Below are 14440 nucleotides of genomic sequence, written 5' to 3'. Positions count from 1 at the left end.
ATAATGGGCATGTCTATCGTTACCGGAATGTACCCGGCGCGGGGCGATAGCGCAAGGATGGAACGCAATATAGATGACGATTATTGTTGTGGGACAAAAAGACAACCTTTTTACTCGCTCTTTTTTTAGAGTGTTCACACAAATGCCGTAAACAAGCGGTCGCCTGGTCAAGGGGACGTCTTGTCCTGTGAACATGGACAAGACGTCCCCAGTGGTCCGTGAAGACCTCCTGTGAACAAGGTCCTGTTCACAGCACGTCTTGTCCTGTGAACCCCCGTAGCTGAAGCGGGCGTCCAACACACTAGGTCAATGCGGCGGTCTTCACGATCCGCTGGAACTCAGTGAAAGTCAGATATGCGTGCATTCGCGCAAGTTTCCCATGAATTAATTTTATTTAGCGATAATTATTCGGCCTAGAAGATTGTCAGTGGCACTTCCAACCGGTTATGTAGCACTGCTCTTTCATGTTGTGTTTTTAGGTAGTTACGTTGTATAGTGGAGTTGGTTGAATCTCAAAATTAAGTCAATTTCATGAAAAAGACGGTCAGTGTTATTTTCTTTTATTCCTCAAAATGGGCAAGAGGGAACATTATAAGAAGTGGTAAACAGTTCCCGCTCATTACCCCGATGCCACATACTGATTTTTTTTTATCCCACATTTGAAACTTCGCCCTGCTTTACACTAAATTTCGTATCCTACTTTTTTCCTTCCGTGCAGCCTTCCATACCAGCAGACAGACTACCGCCACGCCCCAGTGGGGAGCGGATCTCGCAGCTCTTCGTACCACAGCCTGCCGGGCTGCAGAGCCAAACGCACCAATACCTATACTTCCTCTGAACATTTCATTACCGACCTATGTTCTCCTCCTCCTGCCCCCATTGACCCCGTCCCACCTGAGCAAACGTCCTCCATCAGCCATCCTGTCACACCACATCCACGCAGTTTATGTTGTTTCGAGCTGAATAAACGTTGTTCTCGGTTTTTCGACGACTTCTGAGCATTTCATTATCAAAGGTGAGGGCAGGGTTCTCCCAAACTGGGGGGGGGGGGGGGGGGAACCTACAGCAGCCCAACCTCCACCTTTCCTGACCCCTTCGGCAACTATCTGAACATACTGCAAAGGCAGCGTATCGGATCCTGCCCACGGCAAGTTATCTTTTCACCCACTTTTCTTTCTTCGCACTTACATTACAATTGGCCTAATACGTTCCCCTATACTGATTGATTTGATTTGTGGGGTTTAACGTCCCAAAACCACCATATGATTATGCGAGACGCCGTAGTCGAGGGCACCGGAAATTTTGACCACCTGGGGTTCTTTAACGTGCACCCAAATCTGAGCACACGGGCCTACAACATTTCCGCCTCCATCGGAAATGCGGACGCCGCAACCGGGATTTGAACCCGCGACCTGTGGGTCAGCAGCCGAGTACCTTAGCCACTAGACCACCGCGACGGGGCACCTTCCCCTATACTTCCCATGGCATTGTTGTCTGTTATATCTCACTAATATTGTGTCTAAACACGAAAAAACGAGCCCTCAAGTATACACTTCATTCCAATATATTGTTACCACATGTGTAATTTAATATTACACATGTGTTACCACATGTGTAATATATTGTTACAACATGCGTAAATATATATATATATATATATATATATATATATATATATATATATATATATATATATATATATATATATATATATATATATATAATTCTACGTGTCAAGTAGGAATAACTTTCGGCATCAAATCCCGGCTGCGGCGGCTGCATTTTCGATGGAGGCGAAAGTGTTGAAGGCCCGTGTGCTCAGATTTGGGTGCACGTTAAAGAACCCAAGGTGGTCGGAATTTCCGGAGCCCTCCACTACGGCGTCTTTCATAATTATATGGTGGTTCTGGGACGTTAAACCACACGTATTAGTCAATCAATAGATATAACTTTACTGAAATCATCCCGAGAAGTGCCAACCCTCTGGACGACAACGCGGGGCGCTCTCACGGGGGGACCGTTAGACCTAAATATTCGCCACATTGCAGGCTCCCTGGACAAGTTCATGTTGATAATATTGGCTATTCAGAACCGAGGTTTATTTAAAATATCTCATTATATCGAAAATACTTCAAAGAAAATTCACGATCGATCGATATACACAATAATTTGTTATATATAGGTTCGATGCGTGATGATTAGACTATCACTTCTTTGTCAGGCTCCTGTTTTCACCGATTAAATTAACGTTGCCTGCATGAAAGACGTCCTCGTGCAATATTTTGTTTCGCGTCAGCATTGTATTACTTATTGCCGTCACCGAAAAAGGCATGGAGTTGTTGTACCCTCGTGTTCCTCGTATACGCAACTATTAGATGAACTTGTCGCGCTGGAGGCAATGCGAACTGCACATTAGAAAATGAGTGACGTGTACAAAAGAAGAGCTGTGCGGAAAAAATGAAACAGGTTGTTTCTAAGTTGATTATATAGGTCGTCGCTGGGCTTTAGCGCTTCCGGGCTTTAGCTAGGTGATGCGAGGTTGTTTCTACGTTGATTATCAGAACAAAGAGGCTCGAATTAAACCTACAGACAGCCACCGCTGCCGCGGCTTTCCCAACTCCAGAGACAGAAACCCAGACTGAAACCAAGCCCTCGAACCTCTCATAGATCTACGATCACATCGTCGTTGGTGCAAGGCATCCGTCGCTTCGTAGACTTACCGCAGCCACCATTGCTTTTTCCGTTGTCCCGTATTCTCTCGATGTACGTACTCGAGGTCTCCGGCTCACCGCCATCGTATCGCAACGAAGACTCTGTCACAACTGCACTCGGCTGCTTACCCGCAGGTCGCGGGATCGAATCCCGGCTGTGGCGGCTGCATTTCCGATGGAGGCGGAAATGGTGTAGGCCCGTGTGCTCAGATTTGGGTGCAGGTTAAAGAACCCCAGGTGGTCGAAATTTCCGGAGCCCTCCACTACGGTGTCTCTCATAATCATGTGGTGGTTTGGGGACGTTAAAGTGCACATGTCAATCAATCTGTCACAATCATTCGTTGCGCTAACTGTCATCTCCTTCGGTTTAGCAGACCGGCAGTGAGTAGTGGAACTTAAGCAATTTCTGTGACACGCTTATGATGGCGGTATAATTTTTTTTTCGATCGACTCACAAGAAATGAGTTGCAAAACAACTTCACTGTTAAAACTTGGCCCATTCAATAACGCGTCAGGGAACACGAACACTGGCACGCTATTGCCCCTACCAGACACCTGAGTTAGTAACTACAGCCACCTCCAGAACCTTCAGATAATATCGGGAGACTAACAGTAGCGCAGTGTGTGAGTGTCACCGATACAACTCAACGTTAAAAAAAAAAGGAAAGAAAGATGCTACAGATGCGGATCGAAGCCGGCCAAAATATTTATCGCGCTGATCGACCAAGGTCGACGAGCGGGTAACCACCGCCAGGTGATGACGGGTCGACAGGGCAGTGAATTTTCGACTCGCGTGCATCCACTCGCAGCAAGATGAACTAAAAGTGATCTGCGTGCCGAAGTGAAAAATGATCGTCTCAGATTACGGTGCAAGCTGTGGCCTGTTCCCTCGCGATGTACACGTATCACACACCAAAAAAATGGTAGAAAAAAATTGGCCCCGTATCTGAATGTTACACTGCAAATGTCGTCGAAAGACGATAGCTAGTCTTGCATCTCGAGAGAGTGAACAGAACGTTTATATTTGATGTTCTGCGCAAGAAAATCGGTGAATGGTATTGTGGAGGCGCTGTGTTAGAGTGCCTCGAGCGTGCAGCGGAGGCGAACGAGCGCATCAAGTCACGTCACACGTGAGACATGAGCGCTATTTAGCAGTTATCCTGGAAAACGAAGCGCGCGGCGTGTGCGCCTGCCTCTGAGGTGATATAAGGAGTAGAAAGCAAGGTGACGGGTAGGTGCCACCACCGTGTCGTCTTAGCAAAGCGGTGGAAACACTTGCCTTTTCGTGAAAGCGTTGCATGGTCAGCGCAGCGTGATAAACGCTATGGTCCTTAGTATTACTTATGTATGGCTTTACATACATACATACATACATACATACATACATACATACATACATACATACATACATACATACATACATACATACATACATACATACATACATACATACATACATACATACATACATACATACATACATACATACATACATACATACATACGTACATACATACATACATACATACATACATACTGTGGGCATTTAGTATACCAATCCTCTTCATCTGTACATTATCATCATTATCATGTATTGCTTATGCATCCTCATCGTTGTCACGTATCATCATCATCTTGGTTCGTGCATCTCCGCTGTCGGCTGCCGGTTCCTCGGGCCTAATAAAGGTCTTCCAAACCAAGACTTCATACGTGGTTGAGGTGCTGTTAGATCCCTCGTCATCCTCTCGACCACTCTACCCCCTGGAGCTATGTTCAGGTCGCCGCTTGGGCCAGGTGTCCGGAAATATGTCGCACCAAGAAGAGGTCGGTGCTGCAACCGTACCCACTCCGCCACCGCGTGCCGCGCCTTTTCACGTCATTAACAGCCCCCAGCGTGACCCCCTTCCCTTCGCCGGTATGCGCGGGGAAGATGTGGAGGAATGGCTGGACGATTTCGAACGTGTCGGCGCTGCTAACCGGTGGGATAACGCCTACAAATTCGCTCACGTGTCATTCTACCTCACGGGTGTCGCGAAGACGTGGTTCCTGAACCACTACATCGACATCCCCGACTGGTCCGCCTTCAAAGATCAGCTTCGGCATGTCTTTGGCACACCGACTGTTCGTGCGGCTCTCGCAAAGAAAGCTCTCGCGGCTCGGAAACAGCACATCGGCGAGTCGTATACATCCTACATCGAGGATGTCCTTTCACTTTGCCGCCGGGTTGAAACCCCAATGACAGAGTCAGACAAGGTACGCCAGCTTCTTAAGGGGATTGCACCCGTCGCATTCAATGCCCTTGCAATCCAGAATCCAGCTAGTGTTGCTGACGTTGCGACAACCTGTCAGCGCCTCGAAGAACTCGAGTCTATGCGCCTACAACCGGACAGTGACGCGGCCCGTATTACGGCAGATCCAAACCTACGAGACACAATAAGGGTGATTATACGCGAAGAATTAGAATCAATGGGATTCACACTACCTTCAGTGTGTCCCATGCAGTCTTCTTCAACGTCATTGCGGGATGTCATCAGGGAGGAGCTCACGTCCATGACCCACATGGCCCACCTGCAGCCGACTGTCGCTCGTACTCTCCCATCGTTCTCGCATGCCGTCGCCGCACCATCAGGCACCGTCAGCTCGACGCCGCCGCCACCAACGTACGCGTCGGTTGCTGCCGCACCTCCCAGAAGCTTTCCCACGAGCTTTCCATCACCAGCGCCTGAGCCATCGTCTGTCCCTCTCCTCTCACTGCTCTCTCTCCCGGTGCATCTAACACAAGCTACTACCCTTCTTATCGATCGACTCGCCCTACGTGCTATTATTGTGGCTATCGTGGTCACATTTCACGCTTTTGCCGCAAGCGCCAGCAAGATGAGCGCCGAGGGTACGACATACGCGAACGAGACTATACCGCAGGAGCCTTGTACCAGGGCCGTCGTTATTCGTCACCGCCGCGTCGGTCTCCATCTCCGCCAGCATCCGGTGAACTGCGCAGTAGTCATCGATCAACCAGACGCCGTTCACCATCGCCCTACCGTCGCTCCTCTTCTCCTCTTCAGCCTGCTTCCCTTGCTTCTGATCGGCGTCCGGAAAACTAAGCGATGCAGTTTTTGGAGGACAAACTGCATTCCAACACAGTACTCCAATTCCTCCAGCGCGCCCTTACAATATGATTGCAGTCTCAGTTGAGGGAGTGGACGTTGATGCTTTGGTGGACACTGGGGCTGGGTTTTCTATTATTCGTGCTGATTTGTGTACCCGTCTTCGAAAAGTCACGACGCCTTATGATGGACCAACACTGGTTACAGCCCAGGGAACAATGATTCGCCCTTCCGCTCTCTGTACTGCCCGTGTGCTAATCGACGACACTCTTCATTATATACAATTCGCTGTGCTATCCCCGTGCTCCCACGAACTCATTTTAGGCTGGGACTTTCTTTCATCTGCTTCCGCGGCTATTTGTTGTGCACAACGTGTCGTCCATCTTACTGACACAGACCACTTGCTTAGTGACGAAACCTACAGGCCACTTCAACTCGTCGCTGCTGTAGACATCGAGTTACCCCCAAATGAACATCAATTAGTCACTGTTTTGTCCAACGACGTTGACTCTGGTGACATTTTGGTCACTCCATCGCCCCGTTGCCTCAATAAAGGCATAGCTCTCGCATCAGGTGTGGCTCACTTCAACAATGGATCAGCTGTCCTCGCTGCTACGAACACCACACCAGATAAAATTTTACTGCCGCGGGGCACTACTGTCGCCTGCGTTGCCGATCTGGAGCCTGTGTGCGTCGTGCCTCTTACCCCTGCCTCCCCTAAAGGCCATCTTGGAGATCGTACTGCTTCCTCGGCCTTTACAGCAGCCATCAACAAGGACTTGACAGACTCACAGAAGCAGCAGCTGCTTGATTTGTTGCAAAAGCATGCAAACTCTTTTGACATTCATTCATCCAGCCTGGGTCAGACAACTGCTACAGCACATCGTATTCAGACCGACGGAATTATCCATTGTGCATCGTCGTCCTTACCGCGTCTCCCTAGCCGAACGGAAAATCATTGAGGAAAACGTAGACGATATGCTGCAACGGGAGATAATCCGACCCTCAACCAGTCCATGGTCGTCTCCAGTGGTTCTGGTGCGTAAAAAAGATGGTTCCGTACGATTTTGCGTCGATTACCGAGCACTAAATAAGATCACTAGGAAGGACGTATACCCCATGCCACGTATCGACGACGCTCTCGATTCCTTACAAGGTGCTGAATTCTTTTCAAGCCTCGACTTGCGTTCCGGCTATTGGCCAATCCCCATGCACGAAGATGACAAAGAAAAAACGGCGTTTGCAACCCCAGACGGCCTATACGAATTCAATGTTATGCCGTTTGGTCTATGCAATGCGCCCGCAACTTTTGAGCGCTTTATTGACACCGTGCTGCGTGGCCTGAAATGGAAGACTTGCCTATGTTACCTCGATGACATTGTTGTCTTTTCGTCGACGTTTCCTCAACATCTGCAACGCTTGGACGAGATCCTGACTTGCCTTGCGGGCGCTGGTCTTCAAATTAACACCAAGAAGTGCCATTTCGCCAGCAGATCTATCAAGGTCCTTGGTCATGTTGTGAGCAAGGACGGAATTCGTCCAGACCCTGAGAAAACTGCTGCGGTGCTTCGCTTCCCTCGCCCTGAGAAGCCGAAAGATTTGCGAAGTTTCCTTGGTCTTGCCTCTTACTTTCGGCGATTCATACAAAACTTTGCCTCCATAGCCGCACCACTCCATAAGCTACTTGCTTCTGGTACGCCCTTTCAGTGGTCTCAGGAATGTGAATCGGCTTTCGACAGGTTGAAGAGTGCCCTCACGACCGATCCTGTACTTTCTCATTTTCACGATGGTGCACCGACCTTCCTCCATACGGACGCTAGCGGCCACGGTTTAGGAGCCGTCCTCCTCCAGCGCGACAACTCTTCGCGAGAGCGAGTCGTTGCGTACGCCAGCCGCGTCCTCTCCGCAGCCGAGAGGAACTACACGATCACCGAGAAGGAGTGCCTCGCCGTCGTTTGGTCAGTGCAGAAATTTCGTCCCTATCTTCACGGCCGCCATTTCACAATTGTGACCGACCACCACGCTCTATGTTGGCTTTCGACACTCAAGAACTTGTCGGGACGCCTCGGCCGCTGGATTCTACGCCTACAAGAGTATGATTTTGCCATCGTATACAAGTGTGGCAGGAAACATAGTGACGCCGACGCTCTTTCTCGCTGCCCACTACCAGCGACTCCACTCGGGCTTTCCGCAATCAATTCGCACAACACGCCCTCGGAATCCACGTCTACGGTGGTTTCCTCTCTCGCCTCTATGGACCAGCTGCCTTCGGACGACCCGCACGATTTTTCTTCTCGACAGCTGGCTGACCCATACTGTCGACGTATTATAGGCTACCTCATTGACAGTTCCCGTCCACCTAATGCGAGGCTCCGTCGCCAACTCTCGCAGTTTAAGCTGGACAACTCGGTGCTGTACCGCAAAATTTACCATCCTGACGGTCAGCGCTGGGTTCCCGTTCTACCCCGATCGCTTCGGTCCGAAGTCCTCAGAGCACTTCATGACCATCCGACGGCTGGTCACCTTGGTTACCACAAAACCTATGATCGCCTTCGAAGTCGGTTTTATTGGCCAGGTATTACCACTAGTGTAGCTCGGTACGTTGGGTCCTGCACTACCTGCCAATGTAGAAAACTACCCACATCTGCTCCAGCCGGTACACTACAGCCTCTTCCATGCCCAGCCACACCATTCGAAGTTGTAGGCATCGATCTTTATGGCCCCCTTCCAGTCAGTGCTGCTGGAAACCGATGGATAGAAACAGCCGTTGACCAGTTGACGCGCTATGCCGAGACGGCATCTGTCACTACCGGTTCAGCTTCTGAAATTGCCGACTTCATCTTCCGAGCCATTATACTGCGTCATGGTGCTCCACGTGTATTGCTCAGCGACCGTGGAAGGGCCTTCCTTTCACAACTAATGAACGAACTTCTTCGCGCCTCTGGCACAACTCACAAGACTGCCTCTAGTTATCATCCCCAAACTAACGGCCTCACTGAGCGATTCCACCGCACTCTTGCTGACATGATCGCCGCCTACATTCAACCAGACCACAATAACTGGGATGTAGTTCTACCATTCGTCACTTTCGCCTACAATACGGCTATTCAGCGGACAACCGGCTACTCACCATTTTACCTAGTTTATGGACGCTCCCCTACTTCTTTGCTGGACGTCTCCTTCTTTACCTGCCATGCGGATTCATCTCCATCCTCTTCAGAGGAATACGTTTTGCGGCTCGCAGAGAGCCGCCAACGTGCTCGTATAAACACTGAAGCCCGACAGCAAGACAGAAAGCTGGTTTATGATGAATCGCATCGTGCTGTATCCTCTCAACCTGGAGACGAAGTGCTCCTTTTGACACCTATTCGCACACCTGGTTTGTGCGACAAGTTCCAGCCACGATTTATCGGGCCGTACACAGTTCTTGAAGAAACTTCACCAGTAAATTATCGCATGACGCCACTTGTAGCCCCAGCAGATCGCCGTTATCGAACTACTGAAGTCGTCCATGTCTCCCGTATGAAGCCCTTCATGCGACGTTCTTTGTCCCCTTGACTTGCCGCGGCCAGGCTGGCCGCTCTCACGTGGGGGGAATCAGTGTGGGCATTTAGTATACCACTCCTCTTCATCTGTACATTATCATCATTATCATGTATTGCTTATGCATCCTCATCGTTGTCACGTATCATCATCATCTTGGTTCGTGCATCTCCGCTGTCGGCTGCCAGTTCCTCGGGCCTAATAAAGGTCTTCCAAACCAAGACTTCATAATACATACATACATACATACATACATACATACATACATACATACATACATACATACATACATACATACATACATACATACATACATACATACATACATACATACATACATACATACATACATACATACATACATACATACATACATACATACATACATACATACATACATACATACATACATACATACATACATACATACATACATACATACATACATACATACATACATACATACATACATACATACATACCAATAAAATCGACTCGGGAGAGAACGATGGTTTTCCCCTTTGAGCCATCTTAGGCGGTGCTGCCCTGTGGGTTTTAGTGGCTTGTTACTGACAAGGACAGAGCGTGGAGCGATAAATTAGCGTGCCTATAAAGAATTAATACTGTTACACTACATCGGGAACGAGAGAGCGTTAGGTAGGCGATGAAGACGGCGAATGCGATGGCGCTCGTGACAATACGTGGTGACGAGATTACTGTCACATCGGGTTACACGGATGTAGTAATGAAAGCTGCCCTCCAGAAATAACCCATGCGCGTTTTGGACACCCGTCTCAACGTACGGCGCGAGCTCGAGTTTTACAAATGCAACAACCACTGCAAGAAACGTGGAACGCACAGGTGCACTGCGTCGAGATAAAAAATACAATTTTTCTGCGCTTTCCTCGCTGAATGCATGGACATAATTTTTCCTCTTTTTTTTCGCGCTGACGCAAGATTAATAGACGACTTTACGCAACATATACGGTATATACCGCCACCTTGGTCTGCGAAGCAAACATTTCTTCTTTTTTTTTTCTACTGGCTAACCTCCCTGTCCTTCCTCTTTCAATCCTCCTCCTCAATCCTCCTTCTTATTTCTATATCACGACGTCATTTGACAAGGTCATGAAACTTCGAATGCGCCAATTCGACCGTTTTCATGCGCGTGCGTCGATCGTACCAGCGATCGTGCAGTTGTTACAGATACAAAACGCCAATGTTAGCAAGCCCCATACTGTGGCCCCGAAGCCCATTCGCGAAGCAGTCTATCAGCGCCTCTTCTTCGGCAACACCAACACCACGAACGCCTCGCGTCGACTATAAACAGCTGGTTTTACCATAGTCCCTCCGTAATCTATCGAAGGACTGTTTTCGTTTTCACTAACAACGCGATTTATACGGTTCCGTTTCTTCATCCGCGTGCTTACACGGACAATTCCTTGTCTTTGCTCAAGATTAGCGTAAGCACGTTGGGGCATTCCCATACAGACAAGCGTACGCAACTGTGTAAGCTGGTATTACTTAACCTCCACGTAGCACAGTGACATAAAGGAGCCGCGCTCAAGGCGGGCATTCTCTCTTTTCTTTCTATCGCCCAAACCAGACAGGGTAACGACCAGAAAAGTACTGTGCGAACGCTCTTCGTCGAACTTTTTTCTTTTTCATTATTTCTCACGTCAACCATTGCGATCTGTCGCTGCTCAGATCATACCGCCGTATCTTTTCAAATCGTCGTATTGAACAAGGGAAAAAAAATCAGTGAGCAAACCGGCAACGAAGGCGTGGCGTAGCACGAAAAACAAAAATGAATGCTGCAAGGAGAGTTGAGCTGACACCCAGTTTTCTTCGGGAGAGGAGATTTCTGTCACGTCTCCTATCTGCTCTTTTTTGTTTTGTTTGTTTTAGAGGTTAACTAGAGTTGGTTGTATACGAAGTAGCTATCAACGACATCCCCCCCTCCCCTCTCCCAGTCTCTCCAGCTCGCCGATACCTGGTTTGCCTAAGAGGAGACGGGTTCCACCAATGGGTATAAAAGCCGACCACCTGGGCAGGGCGAGAGTACTTTCGCCTTCGAAATCGCCAGCGCAAACAGCTTCGTTTCTATATCTGAGGCCGTATACTTCGCCCTGCACAGCATCATGAACACCTTCGTAAGTACATGGACTCCACAAACGTTATTCTAGCCTGCGAGCAGTGCTCAGCTATGGAGCATCAAGTGACACGGCAAACGCGTAAACTTGCACGCTTTTCTATAGGTTAGACGTGGGGAGCCAAAGAGGGAACTGTGAGGTGGTCGAGCGATAAATTGTCTGCCCCAGTGGTATTTATTCGTAGCGTAGAGGTGTAATCTTCCGTATGCAAGGTGCCAACGCGTGCGAATGTATACATCTGTGCTCTACAATCCGATCACACCGATCGAATAGCGAAAACGCCTTTCTGTTCTGGCGTATATACAATCAACGAAATCATGCTCAGAGATGCACAAACCTGCATTCGTATCACCGATCAAAGAAAAAAGCTGTACTTGTTAAGGCGAAAGACTTAGATGCACCATAAAACGCTGTGAATTGCCTGTCGGCTTCAATACATTAGACCAGATCAATTCTTCAATACAAGGCGAAGCCTCTGAAATTAGTCCCTTACCCCTACGTAGGCAGCGCCGCCATAGATGGCGGGCGTTTCGCGCTCATCCTACAGGCAAGGGAAATCTAGGAGGTTCGATGCAAGCTATAATGAATGGGTGATGACAACAATGCGTGACGTCACCACTACGTCACTATTACGTCACAATATGACAAACATCTCATGACATCGCCGCATGGTGAAAAGTAGGCTAATCACGGAGTTGGTGCAAAACCAGATGAGGTGCCGGAAGCGTAAAATGGCTCCGCTCCTAGAGAGTCGACACGTCGACTGAAATGAAATAACAACATGGCGCTCACCTTAGTGTAGCCTGAGGCGAATGCATAAGACTCTCTATGAGCTTTTCCTAGGTGGCGCTTTACTGTGACTTCCGGTCTTTCCTGTCTCTGTGGTCTTGCTTCTTTTGTAACGGACGGTATCGTACAAAGTAACTAAAGGCTATATAGGTGCAAGGTCAGTGCACTGTCCAGTTCTTGGTATTTAAACGCTGCAGACCCAAACGCTCGATCCTCACGATTTCTTCCAATTGTTGTTTGACATCACAGACCTTGGTCGTCACTTGCCTTCTGGTGGCTGGAGCCCACTGCAGTGCCATAGTGACCTACGGCATTCCAGCCGCCTATTCGGTGGAGCACCATTCCGTGATTCACCAGCCCGTGGTGTACCAGACCGCGGTCAGGACCCCCGCGGTGGCGCACCACAAGGAGCTGGTGCACGTGCCGCACCACGAGTACGGTTACACCGTCGAGCAGAGCAAGCTCGTCCAGCCAAAGTCCACCGTCGTCCACCACGACCCACTCACCGGGTGAGCAGGCTAAACAATAACTCCCCCTTAGTTAAGGTTGAGTCTTGTGTCCCACATGTTGTCAACAGTGTATTGGGCATAGAAACGAAAAACAATTGGGAAAATAAGATGCGTAGAAGTCCGAGTTGCTCTGAGTTGAGGTACGGCGTCAAAGTAGGTGCGGGTTTGGTATACTTACAAAAACTGTCAACGCTAAACAATACTCGTCAGCGTTTAGAAAACAATTGGCTAGAGGAACAGGAAACGAGAATTGAAACTCCGGTAAGCTGCGTCAAAATCCCGAGCTACCGCTCTCATATAATCCTTGAGCAACATTCTTCTTAAATTTGCGAAATTGGGAAATCATCATCCAGTCGACCGCGCCATAATCATTGGGAAAAAAGTTTAAGGAACGGCCAAGTTTAACCCAGTCATAAACACCGACACTGTACATTTCAGCTACGCATGCAGGTTCAGTATACAATGATGGCCGATATCTTTTATGCTTTTCCGTATATAAGCTAAAATCTAATGCCCCGTTCTTCCCGTTCCTCGAACAGCGTGCCCTACCAGCAGACCGACTACCACCACGCCCCAGTGGTCACCAGTTCCCGAAGCTCCGTGCACCACAGCCGACCGGGCTACGTTGCCGAGCGTACCAGGACGTACGTCTTCTGAACGTGCCACGGCGTGCTGCCGCAAGAACTTGCTGAACAACCCGAACCCCCCGTTTCCGGTCGCCTACCAGTAGAGAATAAAAAGTTGTTGTTTGTTCCAAGAAAAACATTTCATGTTCCAGCAGGACTTTTCCCAAGTACACATGCATGTATTAACTCGATATACTCTATATACTAGTAGTGTCCGCTGAAGGTACAGCACGTTGCTGGGCCTTTTGTACATTACTATAAATGAAATAGACGCCGAAGCACCACAAGTAGGAGAGACCGAAGAATACGAGCTGCGAGCATTTTTTGCTCTGTTTGCAAAACAATGACGCAGCCACTTCCATTCACTGGGAGAAACATTCTCAAAACGGAATTGAATAGAGTTAGACTGGATTTTCTTGCTTCAAATATCCTATCTTTGGGAGCCTCCTCAGTAGGTCATTGTCCCCGGGATCTCAGCTCCACAGCAGTAAAAGTTTTAAATGAATCATGGTTTTGATCTCGAATACCTAATTAGCATTATTATTTTACAACTATTCCATAGTTAATTAGTCAAACGATTTTTATGTGATTTGTTTCTTTGTTTGTCGTCTAAAAGATCTTGGCTCATACCCACAAGCGCGATTGGCCACACTGTACTTTGTAATGGAAATTTAAATTCAATGTTTGTTGAAAGAGAGAGAGAGATCAGATAAGAGCGAGATGAATAGTAACGTGCATCGAAAGAAAAAAAAAGAGTATGAAAAGGCAAAAGGAGTTGACAAACCAGATTTTTAAAAATAGCGAAAAAGAAGGCAGACAAATAGATTTATCAGGTGGTACCACTAGCAACGTATTCTTCCGGTTGACTGAATTAATTTATGTAGCGCGGACAGAATAGCACTGCGGACCGCACCCAACTGACTGGCTCCAAATGATCAAAGGGTGGACGTAACAAATGCTAATTCAAGCCCACCAATCGGCCCCTCGAGAATTATTCGGTGGAGT

General features: G+C 48.3%; 1 protein-coding gene across 1 annotated transcript; it reads left to right on the top strand.

Moving 5' to 3' along the window:
* Positions 1 to 11395: 11395 nt before the first annotated feature.
* LOC119180139 (uncharacterized) lies at positions 11396 to 13532 on the top strand. The gene is made up of 3 exons (XM_037431282.2): positions 11396 to 11511; positions 12550 to 12809; positions 13349 to 13532. The coding sequence occupies exons 1-3, from the start codon at positions 11500 to 11502 to the stop codon at positions 13464 to 13466; spliced, it is 390 nt and encodes a 129-aa protein (XP_037287179.2). The 5' UTR covers positions 11396 to 11499; the 3' UTR covers positions 13467 to 13532.
* The last annotated feature ends 908 nt before the right edge of the window (positions 13533 to 14440 follow it).

Source organism: Rhipicephalus microplus, chromosome 7 (assembly GCF_043290135.1).
Source record: "Rhipicephalus microplus isolate Deutch F79 chromosome 7, USDA_Rmic, whole genome shotgun sequence".
NCBI lineage: Eukaryota > Metazoa > Arthropoda > Arachnida > Ixodida > Ixodidae > Rhipicephalus > Rhipicephalus microplus.
This window is presented reverse-complemented; position numbering and strand designations above follow the sequence as displayed.